The 18,104-nt window shown below is 44.6% G+C and overlaps 2 protein-coding genes across 2 annotated transcripts; one reads left to right on the plus strand and one right to left on the minus strand.

Moving 5' to 3' along the window:
- The first annotated feature begins 6,115 nt into the window (after positions 1 to 6,115).
- Positions 6,116 to 7,688, plus strand: LOC126568713 (nuclear inhibitor of protein phosphatase 1). Its single transcript, XM_050225231.1, has 5 exons — positions 6,116 to 6,162; positions 6,236 to 6,450; positions 6,544 to 6,761; positions 6,838 to 7,510; positions 7,582 to 7,688. Exons 1-5 carry the CDS (start codon positions 6,134 to 6,136, stop codon positions 7,686 to 7,688), a joined length of 1,242 nt encoding a protein of 413 aa, XP_050081188.1. The 5' UTR covers positions 6,116 to 6,133.
- A 2,566-nt stretch (positions 7,689 to 10,254) lies between these two features.
- On the minus strand, positions 10,255 to 12,919 carry LOC126568355 (stromal membrane-associated protein 1). The gene is made up of 2 exons (XM_050224817.1): positions 12,668 to 12,919; positions 10,255 to 11,633 (listed from the first exon to the last, which is right to left on the minus strand). Exons 1-2 carry the CDS (start codon positions 12,914 to 12,916, stop codon positions 10,296 to 10,298), a joined length of 1,587 nt encoding a protein of 528 aa, XP_050080774.1. The 5' UTR covers positions 12,917 to 12,919; the 3' UTR covers positions 10,255 to 10,295.
- Between the last annotated feature and the right edge of the window lie 5,185 nt (positions 12,920 to 18,104).

The raw sequence follows: 18,104 nt of genomic DNA on the forward strand, positions 1-18,104 counted from the left end.
TGACTGTCAGAGCTGTTAGAGACGTACCTCCAATAAGCGCCATATTACGTGATTGGGGGCACCCAACAAGTACTCTTCGGGACGCACTAAACAATAGAGAAATCTACCAATCATGCCAATGCTTCATCGGTAGTGTTTAGCACATTATGCAAAAAAAAAAAACCTTGAGTTGGACAAAAAACGAACTACCGTTGGTCATCTGGTCTGGTCTGCAGAGGCGCATACATGTTGGTGTGATGATGAAAAGACAAAGCTTGGCAAACCCGATGCATTGGAATGCGGAGTTGATTGAAGATGAGGTGTGGGGCTTTTCATGGGTTTTGCTTAAGAATTCCGTGCACGCCATTGCCATTTCGCGCATTCAACCTACCAAACACAAAGGCATTTAAATCAATGTGGAGTTCAGATTGGCACACGGCAAACACTGTTGGGTCAATATTGTGTGGTAATGATGCTGATGAGGACTATGCTGCAGTATGAGACAATCTCCCAACAGATGCAGATTGCAGTTGTCTATTGCAAGAAGGGCGTTTAGAATTTTATTTAACAGTCCTATAACCACAAAGACAAAGAATGAGCGCAAAATAAGATCATTCGATAGAAAAAATGAAGCTCATAAAGACCTCAGAATATCCGTCCACATGTTAACAATATTATTCATTATTCAGAGTTTATAAAAACAATTGATAGGCAGCACAATTGAAGCGACACACAAAATATGCATAGACAAATTTTAAAGACGCAATGAGCGATAAACAATCAAATTGATGACACTTAGTGAATATTTTGTAGCAAGTTATCACCGTGACCTTGGCGTTTTCCGATAGTTCCGTGATGGATTAGTAACGCAAAAAGAACGATACGAAATCGCATCGTAGGATTAACAGTTCCCTCGATAAAGCTAAATTCTAGTTAAGGAAACAAACACTGACTGGTCAAGAAAATCTTTTGAAGTTGCAGTGCCAAAACAGAAGAATACGTCTTTGAACTTGATATTTTACTAATCTTAAGCTAGAAATTTGCCTTTTTTCAGTGGGCAAAACAATTTTGGGCTTTTTTCTTGAGAAACAGCTAGATTGCAAAAGAGCATCAATGCGAAGAAGACAAAATACCTGGTTGCAGGAGGCTCGGACCGTGAAAGAGCCTTGCTCGGAAGCAGAGTATCAGTTGACGGCGACGAATTCGAGGTGGTAGAGGAGTTCTGCTACCCTTGTACGATCGTAACTTAGGACAATCACGTATTATTCAGGGGAATCGTGTCTACTACTACGGACTCCACAAACTCCTGCGTTCCAGAAAACTTCAAAAACACACGAAACGTACAATTTACCGGACCTTTATACGTCCGGTAGTCCTCCCTCTACGGTTATGCATCTTGGGCTATGCTGATGCAAGACGCCAATGCATTGGCCATTTTAAAGGAGCATGAACCACGAGCTAGCTGAGCTGTTTGGCGGTCCCGATATCCTGACGGCAGTCAAAGCCGGAAGGATACGTTGGCTGGGGCACGCCGGATGCCGGACTCATGCCCCACCAAGAAACGAGCTCGTTGGTTGGATCATGTGGAGTCTGTCAGTCAGGAAATCTGTCAGATAACGGATGCAGTAGAGCCCTAGACCGAGTTTCCTGGAAACAGATTTGCATGCAAGCACCACCGTTTGCGGCACTGATATTAGAAAATAGACACAATTTGCTATATCGATCGTTCAAACATGCCGCTTGAAAAATCATAATTGCCGACACGAACCCCCAAACAAGCTCTAGGGCTTCCAAACGTTAGAAGACAGGTCTCCCTTCTAGGCAAAAACGTAAAATCCTCAACACAACACACACACAAAAGCGCAATCCCGCCGATATGATGTTTCGGTTTTGTATGCTTCAAATGCTCGGTCGTCAGTGCTCCAAGTAGGCTGGATTCCCCTTGCAAATGAATGTGCGGTGTGTGCACGGAAAAATTCCTGTGTGCGTTATTTTCCTCCTGTTCTTCAAAAGTTTTCTTCCCTTGTTGGAGAGAGGGATATTAAAACATAAATCGCTGAACCTTTCGCACTGGTGACACTGCTAATAAGAAGACAGACGGGATGTTCTCAACCACAAAATTGTCCCTTTATGCGTTATGTCTGTGCTGGTACCAGTATTAGTGGTGTAGTAGAAGTAGTAGTGGTGTGCTGTGTGTGTGTGTGTCTGTAGAGTACTATTTATAGTACGAGACCAATAAACCAAAAACCAGCCCGCCATGAATGACATTGGGAAAGCATACGGGTACTCTTCCACTGACCTCGCCCCCCTACCATAAGCATCCCCCCCCCGCTCCATTGTCGCGCTGTGCATTAAAAACAGCATCAGCGGCTCCATAAGGGGGTGGTATGCGACTGTGTGTGAATGTTTGTATTTGGCGAGCAAACGTACGGGGAAAATATGCATGCGCGCGTGTGCGGCTTTTGTTTGTGGTTCCGGCACATATAAATGTATGTGTGCGTGCGTGTATGTGTGTGTCTGTATACTACACATACTGTACACACTGCATACACATGACGAATAAATTCTTGGTTGCAGAGTCCGACTTAGAATTTTTCACGGGATGACGTTGAGGGGTCAGTGAAATGCCAAAAATTGCAAAAGCAATGCATGTCACATTGATTAATTTTGGTTTAACGAGCGAGAAAAAAAAAAAACAATGAACCTCAATGGCGTAATTTTATTTCGAAAACTGCGCTATTTGGGAGTTTTTTTTTTTAGTTTCGGACCGGACGGCGTGGCTGTAATGCTTTTAGGGAGTATATGAGTTGAATAAACTAAGGAGCGGCCCGGTGGAAGAAGCGGCAGCGGCGCTGGTCTTTGCACGGCAAGGACCTGGATTCTAATCCGATCTGAACCGTTCCCTCGTAGTGAGGACTGACTATCCAACAAGTCTAGTAAGCCATTCGAGCGGCCGGGCGTTACCTGGTAGGGTCGTTCAGCCAAGCACAAAATCCTGGCAGAGCCCATCTGCCTAGGTACTGCCAAGTTTTTACTTACTGAACCCTCCTTTACCAAACATTCCCAGTCTTTCATGAGCCTTCACATTCTATGTGCAATGTTCTTTCAATTTCTGGACTCTGGGTTGAGGATAAAGTGACAACTGATTTGAGATCGTTTGGTATCATTTACAAAGCAATAGAGGACTGCTTCCAGTGTCTGATTCTCTAATCCAAGCACACCCGTAACCCTGTCCAAATGCTTGCGGATGAAGATTGAAAAAATCAACATTCAAACACAAAGAGTCCCGTCACCTTCGTTAGCACATTGAAAGATCAACTTTCCGCCTTCTTCCCTTCCGACCCCCCCTCCCCCCCCCCCCCCTTCAGCGTCCCTTAACACATACTTCCCCCCCCCCCCCCCCCCACTTCTCTTCTAGGTCGATTGGTTGTTTATTCATACTGTAGAGGTGTTGTATATGCTACCTCTACCCCCACCCCACCCACAACATTTAACTCACCTTTTATGGTCGGCACACGGTTGTATGTGCGTCTGCCCGATGTGTCGTTTGCGGTGTATGTGTGTGTCGACTGTTTTAGTACGACGCAACACACGGGGGCTAAGCGGCTACGCTTGCTTCAATCCAATTTTGCGTTCCACTGTAGTTGTTGGTAGCAGCAGGCGCCTTTCGCTCTAAATTGACAGCTGACAGCGGAGAACACTATGAACAGACACACACGCGCACGCACAAACACAAACGCAGCAGGCGAAATGAGTCGATTCTTTCGCTTTTGTTGTGTTGTTGCACTTTTGACACCTTTTTGTCGTTATCCCGTTGGTTTATTGGTTCTAGATGTACGCAGGCACGCACGCACACAAACTGTAGGAAAGCGAACAATAGCTTCCTACACACTACACTACACTCTATTCACACTCCATACACACTGCATAGGAAACCGAGGCACATTACAGAAAAAAAGCATTAGAAATTATGTTGCTTTTGTGAACGAAAACAAACAAACAAAAAAGAAGCTCAAGAATTCAACTCGCAACCCTTTTAAACGCAACCCCCGCACAACACAAACAAACAATAAAATCGCGTTTAATCTCGTTTCCGATCGATCGGAGCATTTTTCCCCTCTCGGTTTTCACGTCTCTTTCTCCTATTATCTTCAATTAATTCGCGCATTTGATTCACCATCAACAACCCACCCAAAAAGTGTATAATGACCTGGTCCGTCGTGAACGATCTGAGCGGAGACGCACACAGGAATTGGGCACGCACGCACGCCTCCCACGCTCACGCGGAATGAAAACAGCACACATACACACACGTTTGCTCTTGGACACATACGCACACGTAACGAAAAGCACACGAATCGTAACACCCACGCACTAGGAGGCTACTAATTCATGCTCGGTTTGCCTTGGAAGGTGCAAGCATATGAGCGTGTGATTGAGATGGGGATACTCAGTGCGTGAGTGAGTGAGAAGAGGAAAGAATGAAGAAAAAACAACTCTTCTTCTTTTTCTCACTCTTTTGTCTCTGTGACGCATGTGACGTAGCTTCCAAAGTGTCACCACGGGAGAAGTGAAAGAGAAAGAGAGAGAAGGAGAGAGTGTATGTGTGTGCAAAAGGTGACAGAAAAACCGGTGCCACACTTTCGCTACCACTTTTGCACTTTTCCTTCCTCTATTCCACACACATATGCAGGCACATTTCTCTTCCCACTCTTTCTTTGCCATGGAAAAAAAATGCAGGCAGCCAAGAGTGTAGAAAAGTAAAAAAACGGAAACCTCCGTCTAGTGGTGTGGAGAACATATTTCCTTCCCGAAAAAAGAAATCAAATTTTTCTCCTTTCCCGGCCGCCCTACGAACAGAAAAAGGATCGCCGCCATCGACAGCGAGTCGGCGTAGTCAAGCGCACACAATAGCAATATCGTAACTACATACAGGGCCACACACAAAGCCACCGAGCGACATCATCTACACGGCGAACAGCACAGCAGTAGGCTATGGAGCGCTACCGCTCGGTATGTTGTTCCACTATCCCTCCAACGAAAAAGAAAAGCTTCTCGACTTCAACGTGGAAATAGCGTACGCAGCACGGAGACGACAGGCTCGATTTCGCTTCAGATTTGCCTTTTCTTTTAATACAACGCGCGGTTCTATAATCAGCGCACAACTAGGCAGATTTGCGTTGTTGCCCCCTTACGCAGGGTTGCACCACACACACGGACGGGAACGAACCAGCCAGCCAGACAGACGGCTCACTTTCTTCTTCCGCACACACACGCACGCAAGCACACACTTTAGGCCTTCCCGAGGGAGGAGAACAACTCCACTGTCGTCGCCATGGGGGTCACGTTGGCACGGCTTCTTCGGCCACCGTTAGCCCGTACTTTTGTAATCACTTCACACAGGCTCGATGTAAAATTGGAATGAATAAAACGGTTTCACACACTAAACACAAAACACACAGCGTGAATGAGATGAGCTTGTAACATATTTGGGAAGAGAAATTCGTCCAACACGTACCACATACACACGGTCGCAAGTAGAAACGCGTCCGAACGCACCGAAACTGAGCGAGCTCATTGAAGCAGTTGGGTTTTCTTCCGATGGTTGGCTACTGCATTCCAAAATTCTTCCCACATCGACCGAAGCACTCGTTCGATGTGTCGGAAGGGATTTTTTTCTTGTGTTTTGTTTTTGACGAAACAAACGTCAAAACAGTGTGCTCTGTTTTTTAACGAATATAACTTTCCAACAGTTTTCTGGGGGTGCTTTACAACCAGGCGAGAAAAAGGGTTTCGGATACTGAGCTGATATTCGATTCGACGCATTATGAATGGCTCTTCTAAAATAATTCCTTTACATTTAAATGTAATTATTAAAATTTAAAAAAAAAGAACAAAATCGAATCTAAATTTTGTGTCGTAAACTGTCAGCTAGTGTAAACGCGTACATATGATCCAACCTGACACATTCAAAATCCACAAAAGGGAGAAAAACAATCGGGGTGCCGTACGCGAGCTGTGGTGTACGCTTGGGATATTAATTCGTTTCCACTACTAAAAATGTTTGCCGAGGAATTCGGTACCGAAACCAGACGGCGAACAATTTAAGGACAACGTGTGCAAGCTAAATCACTTTCGCTAACCACTCACGCCAATGTCAAATCACTATGATATTCCATCTTGGTAGGCATCGAGCGGCTCCTTCGATCTGCAGCTCACGGTTCCTGTAATCTGTTGCGATTGCTCTTGCTTGTAGGGCCGGAAAACCACCGACCGGTCTGCATCTGGATGTGATGAAGGAGGACAAGCTGATCCAGAAATTGATGATCGACGAGAAACGATGCTACCTGTTCGGGCGCAATCCGCAGATGAACGATTTCTGCATTGACCATGCGTCCTGTTCGCGTGTACACGCTGCGTTCGTCTATCACAAGCATCTGCACATCGCCTACTTGGTAGATCTAGGCAGCAGTAAGTGCTAGTAGAACCGGTAGTGTCCCCACGGCATGTTGCTTTGAGGTCGATCTTTTTTTTTCTTTCCCTTCCCTTCCTGCATTACACTAGCGCACGGCACATTTATCGGTTCGGTCCGGCTGGAAGCGAACAAACCAACGCAGCTACAGATCAATAGTCAGTTTAGCTTCGGCGCCTCGACACGCCATTACATACTGCGCGAGCGACCTACGGTCGGTTCCCGCACGAACATTATGGAGGACATACCGATGATGGACATCAGCGATGGCACCTTCCTGGGGTTGCCCGAAAGTCAAACCGAGCTGGATGTAAGCGCCGTTATCAGCGTGCTTTGCTGCTAGCGTGAAATAATTCCCCATTGACCCATTGGCCATACCGTTTCAGAATCTTACCGAGTACAACACCGCCCACAACCGGCGCATTTCAATGCTGGGTATATCGGACGACGGTGGTACTGTTGGTGGTGCGGGTGGTACCGGTGGACCGGGCGGTAACGGTGGCAATTCGTACAAAAAAAGCAAACGAAACAAACGGAAAGGTGTTGCGTTTAATGAGGATGAAATTATTATTAATCCCGAGGACATTGATCCATCGATTGGACGGTTCCGCAATCTCATCCAATCGACTGTAGTGCCAGTGTCGGCGAAACGTGCCAAACTGGAGGTTCAAAACAATATGGGCATTGTGACGTCGGTTATGAAATCCGGTGGCTTCCATCTGCATGCCCAGCATCATACGCTTGCCGGTGGTGGCCAGCAGCATCCAAACGCACCGCCCAGCCTTTACCATGGAATTGATCCGGTAGATGGTGGGAATGCGGGTGGAACTGGCGGTGGATCTGGATCCGGTAGTTCCTCATCGGATGGGCGTGGGTACGGGAGCTTCGATATGGACACCACACCGAGCGGACTGTCGACAAAGTTGGGCATACTGTTGCCTAATCCGGCACCGGATGTAAATCCAACGCCAGTACCGGTACGGGAGGCAGCATCGGTTCCGATGTTTGCTGTACCGGGTACGACCACATCCGGTGGGGGTGGTGCCATCAGTAACAATGGTAAGGCAATGTTTTTTTTTCTTCTCAAGAGGTTCTCGCTTGAATCGCACTTTCTTTTTTTATTGCTCAAACTAAAGCAGGCGAGAAACAACCGGACACGTCGGATGAGCCGAAGAAGAAAAAATATGCCAAGGAACAGTGGCCTGGTCGGAAACCGCTCGGGTTGGGTAGCTTTTAGAATGGCCGCACTACTACTACTACTACTACTGTGTGCCAGTAATGTAAAATTAATTCATAAACAGCAAACCTCTACTCTATTATTTTAAGCTTAAGTGAGCTTTGATCGAAAGTAAAAGTGTGGTACAAACATGTACATTGAGAGTAAAATAAAGAACATTAAAATGTATGCAATTATAATTGCTAATAGAGTGCAAAACTGTGTCTGGTTACAAAGGGAAAAGTTTTTCTAAAGTGTGTTGCTCTTCGCTAGAGTGCGTGATAGAACATTAAGGTCACTAGTTTTTTGAGAATAACTGGAAAAGTTGAAGAGATAGGTAAAAGTGATGTTCTGCAACGTTTACGTTTACTCACAGTTTTCCACATTTTTACGAACACTATTATAATTTTTTGGGGATGGAAAGAGCTTCAAATATCATAATAATATGGCCACTTCAAATAATCCATTATTTTTTATGTCAATCGTCATTTTAGAATTCGGTAAAAACTACAGGAAGTAAAAAAGGCTCCCGAATAATGCAAAAACAATTTTAAATACTGTTTTAAAATGTTACCTGAACCCTAGCGTGCAATTACTTGAATTTTTTAGCCAACTGTTTGATATTTGAATGTAAATTACGTAGTGAGGACTGATCGAATTAAAGAAATATTAATTATGGTGTTGCCCGGACTTACCTGAAGGCGCGTCCACGTCCAGGACCTGTTGTTAACAGATGAACTTTCGCCTGGGATCTAGGTACAGTATGATAGTCATTCGCCAGGTAAAGTGCGTTACCATAGCAACTTCTCCAAAGCCTTTCCGCATACACACATACGATGGGCCAAGGATCGTTCGGTGTAGCTTCCACACAAACAATTCGGCGAAAAGGATCTGAGTTTCTGTGCCGGAAAACAGCAATGCACTTTCGGGTGGAAAAAAGCAAACGAAACCTCAAAACCACTGCTCTAATGCACCACCAACATTTATGTTTCGTTTCGTTCTTTTGCATCCCCTGCAAATAAACACACAAACAAACAAAAGAAAAAAACATGTAAAACTTACGCATACAACTAATACATGTTTTATCCTTCCTGTTCCTTAGTTTTCTTTCTCTCTCGTGCCACGTGTGTTTGTGTGTAGACGATTACAATTGGATTTTAGTTCTCTTTTTGCGTTTAACAATCCTCTTTCTTGGGTTAGTAATTTAACTGACAGAAATTTGTCAGCCAGTCTCATTTATCTTCTACTGCAAGTGATCCGGTCCCCCCTATGAAACGCACCTCTGACCTTCACACATATTCACACAACCGCACAACCAACGATGCGATGTGTAATAATAATACCATAATATATATATCTATATACTCTTCCATTTCATTAGCAGTTTAGCGGTACTATGTGAAACAAAACAACTAAGAAGAAGAAAAAAAACCCACCCAGGAAAGGAAAATATATGTTCCTAGTATGTTCCGGGGGTCAGAATTTTTGCCTTTCCCTTGGTAAATGTCTTATCCCTGTGTGTGTTTTTTTTGCTTTAGCAGCTCTTCCGGTTTTGTTTCCGTTTCCTGATTCATTCATAATTCTATACATATACAGTAGATATATTTGCGTAGAGCGGTTCATCTAACCACATCACCACCTCCACTCACTGCCACACCGCCAGTCGGTCTGTCTAGCTAGGCTTGCGTCGAATATCGGGAAACGAGCAGGAATGGCGACGCGCCGTTGCCCGCTACTCTGGGTCAAAACTATCGTACTAATTATACACCTGTTTTCAGGCTGCGAGTCGAGAGTCGCGGTACCGCCTACTTCGATTCGCTCGTTACCGTTACCATAGGAATCGCACCGCCGCCTATCAATGAATTTTGACAGCTACGACCCTAGGCCTAGAAATAGGTGTTTGTATTAATGTGATTCTATATGCTTCTTTTCTTTAATAGTTTTTTTCTTTTTTTCGTTTAGCTAAATAAGTAATTGCCCTACAATTCATCTCTACACACGTTATCTCCCTCCTTTTCTTTTGCTCTATGATAGTTGTGTTTTAGGGCTATTGAAACACGTCGCAATTTTGCTTGGAATAATTCCGGAATTTTGGCCGTCATACTTAACAATAAAATAATTCCGGAATTTTGCTGTCAAAGCGGGTTGACAAAAGTTACTATGGAGGGGAAAAATTAATTGGGCTCGACCTATTTACTTTCGGTCATTACGCAGAAGAATTCCATTGATACGATTGCCATGCAAAGCATGGTATTTTCCATCAAAAAGGAGGAGAGGAGAAATTTTTAGTGTAAAATTCCGGAATTATTCTAACCAAAATTACCATGTGTAATAGTCCCATTAGACTGGAGTCAACTTCTCGAAGCTACGAAGCTTTTGGACGTACTCATCTGTCGAACCCCATATAAAATTTCGAATATTCGTACTACCAAAAATCGTACGACCGAGCAGTAATTCCAGCCTTAGTTGTAGTTTCTACATACGGGATTTTTGCATCGGATAGTTAATCTGTTTCTTTTTTCCTTTCCTTTTTGCTTCGCTTTTGGCCGGACGGGAAAAGGTGAACGATGATTATGATGACGTGTGGATAATAGATATAAGTTACTCGGCCTCGTAGGTCCTTTTCTTCTATTGCCACACATCCCGCAGATTCATTGTACCGAACTGATTGCTTAGCTTGTCCTGTTGCTGCGACTGCTGCTGCTGCTGATGGGGGACGGTCTTGGGAAAGTTGGCGAACGCTGATGTCGCGGGCATTGCTTGTCCGTGCTGTGGTGGAATGCCAACCATCGGTGGAAACCCTGCAGCACCTGGATACTGTGGCATCGGAGCACCGTACGGAGAAGGAACCATTCCAGGTGGTACACCACCACCCTGTGCGTTGAACATGGAACCACCACCAGCCGGCATCATGTTCGGAGCACCATTGTTGTACACCAGCTGCGGTTGAACGCCTCCAGCAACCGGTGCCACACCGCCCATCATAGGATACTGCTGTCCAGGAGCACCGTTCAACCCGGGGAACGTTTGGAATGCACCGAATGCGTTCGTTGGCATCATCCCTGCACCACCAACACCATTAAACGGTACAGCAGCGGCCGGTGCATTGGCGGCGGGTGGGAATGTACTACCGGCTTGCTGGAATCCACCGAACCCAGGCCCACCAAACCCACTCGGACCAACCTGTGGTACCGTGCTTGGTGCCGATCCGTACAGAGCCATAATTTTGTCCTTCGTAAGCTTACCACTCGCATCCGTACCACTTCCACCCGTTCCGGATTGATTGAAAAAGTCCGCTTCGACCTTTGCCAGATCGTCCGAATCGTTATTTTTCCGCTCGAGCAAATCCATCCCATTGCTGCTGGCGGTACTAGCTGATACTCCATTAGCCGGTTTGCCGCTGTGACTGATCGTCGTACTTCCTCCTTCACCAAGCGAAAGTCCTAACAGATCCGTCCCAGCGCTCGTATTACCAGCTCCATTTCCACTACTGTTCAGCTGCGTGCCAGGATCCGAGGATGCAGAGGATGTGGAACTGTTCAACGACACACCCGATGTCCGGCTGGACGATTTCATACTGCTGGCGGGTGCTTTCAGCTTTGGCACGGCGGCGCCCGATAATGTGCCGGCGGACGATGGTGATGCTCCGGCCGAACCGTGCACTTTCTTGTCGGCGGGTGAGGAAAGCGAAAGGGACCCACTGACCGTGCCGAGTCCACCGGTCCCGGATGAGGAGGCTTTTTTCTTGCGCTTTTGCCGTTCGATCTCTTCATCGATTTCACGGTCCCAGTCGACTTTCGGTGCGGGCGGTGGTACCCATTCGCGGGCAAGATACTTCTTGTGCTCGTATTTGGCGCGGATGAAGCTCTCGAGTGCGGAATCGGTTTGAGGGCGCCGGAAACCGTCAGGTATCATCGCTTCGTATACGGCGCGGGCCCGTGAGTTGCCCATCTGTTCGAGTGATACCTAAAAGAAAAGTATATTGAAGAAAATATGGTTACGAGCAGATTCGAACTGATATAGACTGCAACCAATTGGATAGGGATCACAAGTGGTTTTAATGGATTTTTTCCTAGCTATCGTGAACCACGGATCTATCTCAAGTTGAAGTCTAACAAGTCTGAAGTCGAGGTTTCCTTGAAAATAGCCTTTTGATTTCTTCTATTCTTCAATAGAAGAAATCTTGCAATCATTATAGTTTTACTTCAAATTTACTTCACCGATTCGAAAACATAATGAATAGACTTCTACATTACAGACAGAAGCATTATCAGGTATTGTTAATCTGATGTACATATCGCGATCAGAACGACCTGGGCCTCCTGAAGTAATCCCTCCCAAGGATCAATATCAATGAAGCCTTGTCGAAGGTTACTTGACCAAAGGGATTTATTTATACTATACTCTCGTTCTAAAGGGACCAGAGATAGAAATTTGATACCCAAAGAATGGATTAAAAGTTCATCATCTTGATCTTCTTTGTTTGCACTACCACTATTAATTTTAGCCTGCCATTACTGACTTTCGTGACCTTTATTTAAGATGTCGAATATGAGGAAGGGCACTGGATGAGTCGCTACGAACTGTACAATGACCTTATCGTTATAAAAATCTGTTTAAGTCTTCCTCAAAGATAAAAAAACCCGCCAGCATTGGAGGATACAAGAGCACAGCTCTGATTAGTCTACAGTAGAATCTTCGTTTAAAAGGACCGTTAACGTGACGAAGTGAAATTAACGCACTTCCCCGTATCATTACTACCACATCTACACACGAATCCTGGCAAAAAAAAAAAAAATAGAATGGATAGAAGGGATCCGAGGAAACCAAGGCAGGAAATAAAGCAATTAATTAAGACACACCGGGATTGGCGGTGCAGGCTAGGAGTGAAACGGCGCATGGGCGCCACGCACCGGCTTCCAAACCCTCCCATCCCTCCGCCCTGTGTCACGTGCTCCGATAGCGTATATCACGCACACACACACACAAACAAAACTTACCACCTGCTCCGGTGTCCAGCTGTCCAGATTAACCGACTTTACCCGGCTAATGTGCACGCCCAAATTACGATGTATGCCGGCACAGCGTATGCAAAGGAAAACGCCCAAATTCCATGACGCCCAGCGTGGCCCTTTCGCATCACAGTCCACACAGTACTTGTTGTCATCGTCCCGCAGCATCTTCGTTAGCAGCATTTGACACTTTTCCTGTATCTGCTTCTGCCGTTCGGTTTCATTTTTTCTGCTCATCGTGTTTGTTTCAGGTGCTTCCTGTATCCTTAGTACGGGATCTTCTTAGTCTGGCAAATGTTTCTTCTTATCTTTTTTTGCTTTTAATCCAAGGAGTCCGTACCGCAAAACCACACACGCTTACTTAGATCGGTGGCAAAGATACTGCAGAGAATGAAGGTTAAAACAAAAAACAAATCATTAATATTCAATGTAATTAACAAGTACGTACGCATCGCGGTTTGCTGTGCGATGCGAAATACATATATACAAGATTCACTGCACACACTTCGGCACTATCACGTACCGCACGCCCCCCGAAAGTGGACCGGAAGTGGACAAATATAGGCGTAAAATGGAAGTCAAACGACGGACGGGCGAGAAGTCTTCGGGACGGGGGTCGTAAGGGTGATAAAAGTGAATTGATATTCCTTTTGCCACTTATCTACTGCTGTCGGTGAAGTAGCTTTTCTTGACTCCGGGCAAAATGAACGACATGAGAGAAACAAAAAAAAGCAACCATGAAATGAAACTAATTCACTCGATTGTGGTGAGGGTAGCTTATAACAGGCCGATTTTTAAATCAATTTACGATTGTAACAACTCGACCGAAAGTTTACATTTTCGCTTGTCGTTATGGAGTTGCAGAAGGTCATGAAAAGTGTGTGTTTTTCCTGCATGATTCACCACAGTGGGGCCCATCGATATCGAGACGCAAGGACGACGAACTTTTTAAAGGGCTTCCTCCTTAATTTCGAGTACAAAAGCAAGGCATTTTGGATAGCATAGGCGTCGCGTATGCATTCGTCACTTTTCGATAACATTTAGCTAGGCTTTGTTGGTGGGGGAAGACGAGGGAAAGCGAGATTGGACCAGGCGCGACATTTCACACACACATAACTCACTTGCACAACAGTAGTGTGCATTGTGGTGTGTGATAAGACGATTTCTTTTCGCTACTGGTATCATGACGCACAGGCGAAGAAAAAGACCACCAACAACTTGTGAAATTCTGTACCGTTTTTTGACCTTCGTTAACATTTCCAGGGAGCTGGGCGTTGTTTTTCCTATTTGCTCCATTTATCCATCACGAAACCGCTTTTTCCTGCTTAACACTAACGATCCTAATCAAAAGCGGGAGGGGGCGTAGGACAACATACACACCCTCTGCCACCCACTCCGTTATCGTAGATTATCGTCCATTGCTTCGCTGTTAGAATCGGAGATGTGCAAGGGAAAATCTGTTTCTATTTACCAACATACGCCCACACACCTTCGGCAACTCGGGAAAACAATTTTTGAGACCGGAATGTATCGACACCGTGTGTCCTGAGTATCCTGGGAGCAGCAGCAATTTTTGTTGTATTTCCACTTTCTGGGAACACTTCTTCTTCGATGGCTTTTTGCTTTCCTTCCTTTGTCGAACAGGAACACACTCCGGTTTGATCGAAACACTTGCTATTCCCGGGGGGAGAACTCATGCAATAGATGTTTGATCTTCACACACAACCTTTATCACAAACGTTCACCAATCTCATCAAATGGTGTGCAATGCGTGTTTAAAGTTTGCGTAAAATCGGGTGAAGATATTTTTGCCGAGTTGTACCTGTTTCGTTGTTTGTTTTCTTCGCAGCGTTTTTTGTGTGCGTGCGTGTGTGCGGAAGAGACTGTCAAATTCATGTCACAGAAAGTGACATGTTTAAACAGTGTCGTTGAGTTGACATAATTAGCAGCTATTGGATGGAAAATAGCAGTTGCTAAATATAATTTCCACATGCAAACAAAAAAGAGAGTTTTTTGTGAACGTGATGGATGCAGAAATTAATTACATGATATTTACCAATGCTGAGCTTCAACTGAAAATGAATGTCTCTGAAAATTGAAAATGATTGAATGTCGCTTTCAAAATTGATGACAATACAAGCAATTAGTTGCAAACTGTTATTGCCGTTGCATTTGATCAAACCTGCATTTCAAATCTCATTCAAATAAGTCAAATAAGTATTCAAATTGTAAAGGTAGTTTGCTCTACAAAGCATTTGCGAAAGTTACACAGGACCTTCGCAAATTTTTTTTTATTTGTTTTGATAGTGAATATCCGTTTTTGTTTTTGCAAAACGAAGATAAAACAGTTTGGGCAGTAATAGCGCTTCAGTCCCACGCATTCGCACATCTATTTTGGGGAACTTTGTATTCAATTTTTTTATGTAATTTCTAAAAAAAAAACTATCAAGTTTTTCATTTGCTTTCACCAAATACACTGCTTTTTCGATACAATTATTGAAAATTGCAATCCAGCACTAATTCAGTTAAAATCAAACAGATTCAAGCAGTACTCAACCACTCTAAATAAACCACCGAATAGCCATAGCAGAAGCTGTCACTCTACTACGGAACAATATATACAAGCTCGTGCTCGTTTGAAATTGGAGAGGACGCAAATACTACGACAAATATTGTCTTATTGCACCGAAATATTAAGCAAGAAGCATATTCGCTACTTAAATTTAGCGTTAGTTAGATTAGTTTGGAGTTAAAAACAGATTCAGTTGTTCCATCTAATCCAGAAGTTAGAGCAGTGCGTGAAAGCGTGTTTATGGAAGTGCGAAAGAGAGAAAGAGAGCAAAAGTATACATTCCAAGCATTGACGGGTGAGTAAAACAGACCAAATAGCGATTTGGTGCGTGAGAGTAAACGAAATAGAAACACTCGCAAAAGAGCAAGAGCCACGATCCTACGCACCATAGCGTGAGCGAGAAGGAAAGACAACGAAAAACATGCGTGTATGAGAGTGTGTGCACGCCCGCGACCGACGTACAAAGGAGGATATCGAAATCTTTTGCTCAGCGCAAAAGGAGTGGTGTGGTAGCGTTTTGTACCGTGTCCGACAGTTTAGTGTGATTTTTGACGTGTTCGGGCGAGTTTCAATCGCTGTGTTGGTGACGAGATTACTGCTAAAGGTTAGTCGTGTCTAAGAGAAACATTAGTTGAGTTGGAAAAATGTGTGAAAATGTTTAGTGGCCGTTATATGGTAGCAGAAAAAACCGTACAGTCCCATCTTCATTTGTCCACGGTGCCTACGGAACTGCAAATAAAAAATTTAAAGAAAACGACCAACATGTCGTCTCGGTTCCACCGTCGTGAACGAAGGTACACAGCAAGCGTGCGGTTATCTCTTTTTTTCTTCACAGCTCCGCTTGAAGCCGCCGCTGATGCTGCTCGTTCTCGGACGCGGGCTCTCTCTCGCTCTCTTGCACCTCGGCACAAAGCAAGTAGTCCGTCTCGTTCGAACGCGGCTGTCGGTGGGTGCGAGCGAGAACGTGCACATAACCATTGCAGATTTAAATCGTTCGCGCGATGTGACACGAGTGTTTGTCTTCACGCACATAACTCTGCACATTAAGATTTCGATATCGTGTGCGTGTGTGCGCTTCTGTTTTTTTTTTTAATGTTTCGCGAGATTGAGATGCATCTCGCGCATCTCGTTACCGCCGCTGCTGGATCAGCGATGCGAAGAAACAGGCACGACACAGGGTAAGCGAGCAGGATAGGGATGTAACATATCTGCGCTCATCTATCTTGTGCAGTTGTTGGGAGGATGAGTATAAAGAAGGGCTGGGAGTGGGGTGTGGGTTGGTTGGCGGGGGGTTGCAAAACAACAAAAAAAAGGAACCGGTTAAGACGGTGTGCTGCTTAACGCACATGGTGATGGGGTTCGGATGGCCAATTTGGGTTCCCTTGCCTCTTGACACACCTTCACCATCCCCTTCTACATGCTCGCGAGCTTGTTTTGGATGTGGCAGCACAACACACAACAGGAGCATAAACACTGTCCGGCAAACCAGTTGCCATTAGCTGCCGGTACGAACTGTTTGATAAACATTAGTTTTAACAAGAGCTCAGTCCAGAACAAAAAGCACTTTTTACTCATTAAAACTCTTTTTTCTAAAAATTGCAATAATATTCCAAACAGTTTGTGAAATTGGTTAGACGGTCGGCATTAACGGCTAGTTTATCTAAATGATTCAAATTTAAAGGCATTTTTTATCATTCTGAGACGAATATAAAATATATATGTATGAACTAGGAGCGGTACTGGAGGAGCCTATCTAAACACGGCAGGACCTATAGTTCAAATCCCATCCGTACCGTAGTACCGTATCCGTAGTGAGTACTGGCCATCCAACTATGTGGTATCAGCAAGCATTCTAAGCCATGAGATGGTCGGCGTCACCTAGGAAATCGTTAAATCAAGAAGTTTTTACAACATTCTAACTCTAGTACACTTATCGTTACTTTTGAGGTGTAGAAAGATAACTAAAAATGTATATATCATTTGTTAAATACCAATTTCTTACAATTTTTGGCTGAAAGATCAGGACATTCTGGAAGGTCTTGGCTTGCGTGTTTGATAGATTGCCATCCCATCCGGGGATAGAAATCTAGTAAGCCATTCGATGGCCGGCGTTACCCTCGTTACAGGTCGTTAAGTCAAAAAGAAGAACTCGGTGATAAATCTTCCTTAAACACACATAAGAGTGACTCGTGATGGGAAAGGAATATTTGATTTGTTGTGTTGAAAAGGATTATTCATTCTAAACAAGACCATCTTTACATTTGAAGTTGTTGTCCGAACATTGTAATGATAATTTTTCCACTTCCCTCAGCGGTAAGTTTGCACATCACTGTGGCACGTAAGGTTGTCGTGTCATGTCTTTTCACGTTTTATGCACACTGCAACTTCACTGTTCGTTGCTGCTGCTGCAGCTTTCCATCATCCAGTGTGGGGTCTCGTGTGAGTGTGTTTGTGTCACGTTTGTGCCGGGGAAAATCGGTCGTACAATTCTTTCGCCCCCTTCCAAAAAAAAAATTTTTTGCTATTTGGCCGGTTCTTGGCCCGTGGTATGCCGTGTGTGAATACAGCGGGGTATGTAAATAGGAATGGGAAAGGTGAAAATATACAAAACAGATGTTGTTTCGTGCTAGAGAGATGCATCATGGGGACATTAGAACATACGCAATGCATATACTAGACGCTTTTGGGCACGAAACACACCGAGCAAAAGCATCGAAATGGCGGTTTAGAATGTGCGAAACAGGCAAAACACAGTGGTGAAACTAGAAAAGAAAGGAAACACATGAAAACTGGTTTAAAGACGGTTTTTTGTTGCTGTTAGTAAAGTGAGCGCTTCTTCTTCACGTCCAGGGT

The sequence above is a fragment of the Anopheles maculipalpis genome, chromosome 2RL (assembly GCF_943734695.1).
Source record: "Anopheles maculipalpis chromosome 2RL, idAnoMacuDA_375_x, whole genome shotgun sequence".
Lineage (NCBI taxonomy): Eukaryota > Metazoa > Arthropoda > Insecta > Diptera > Culicidae > Anopheles > Anopheles maculipalpis.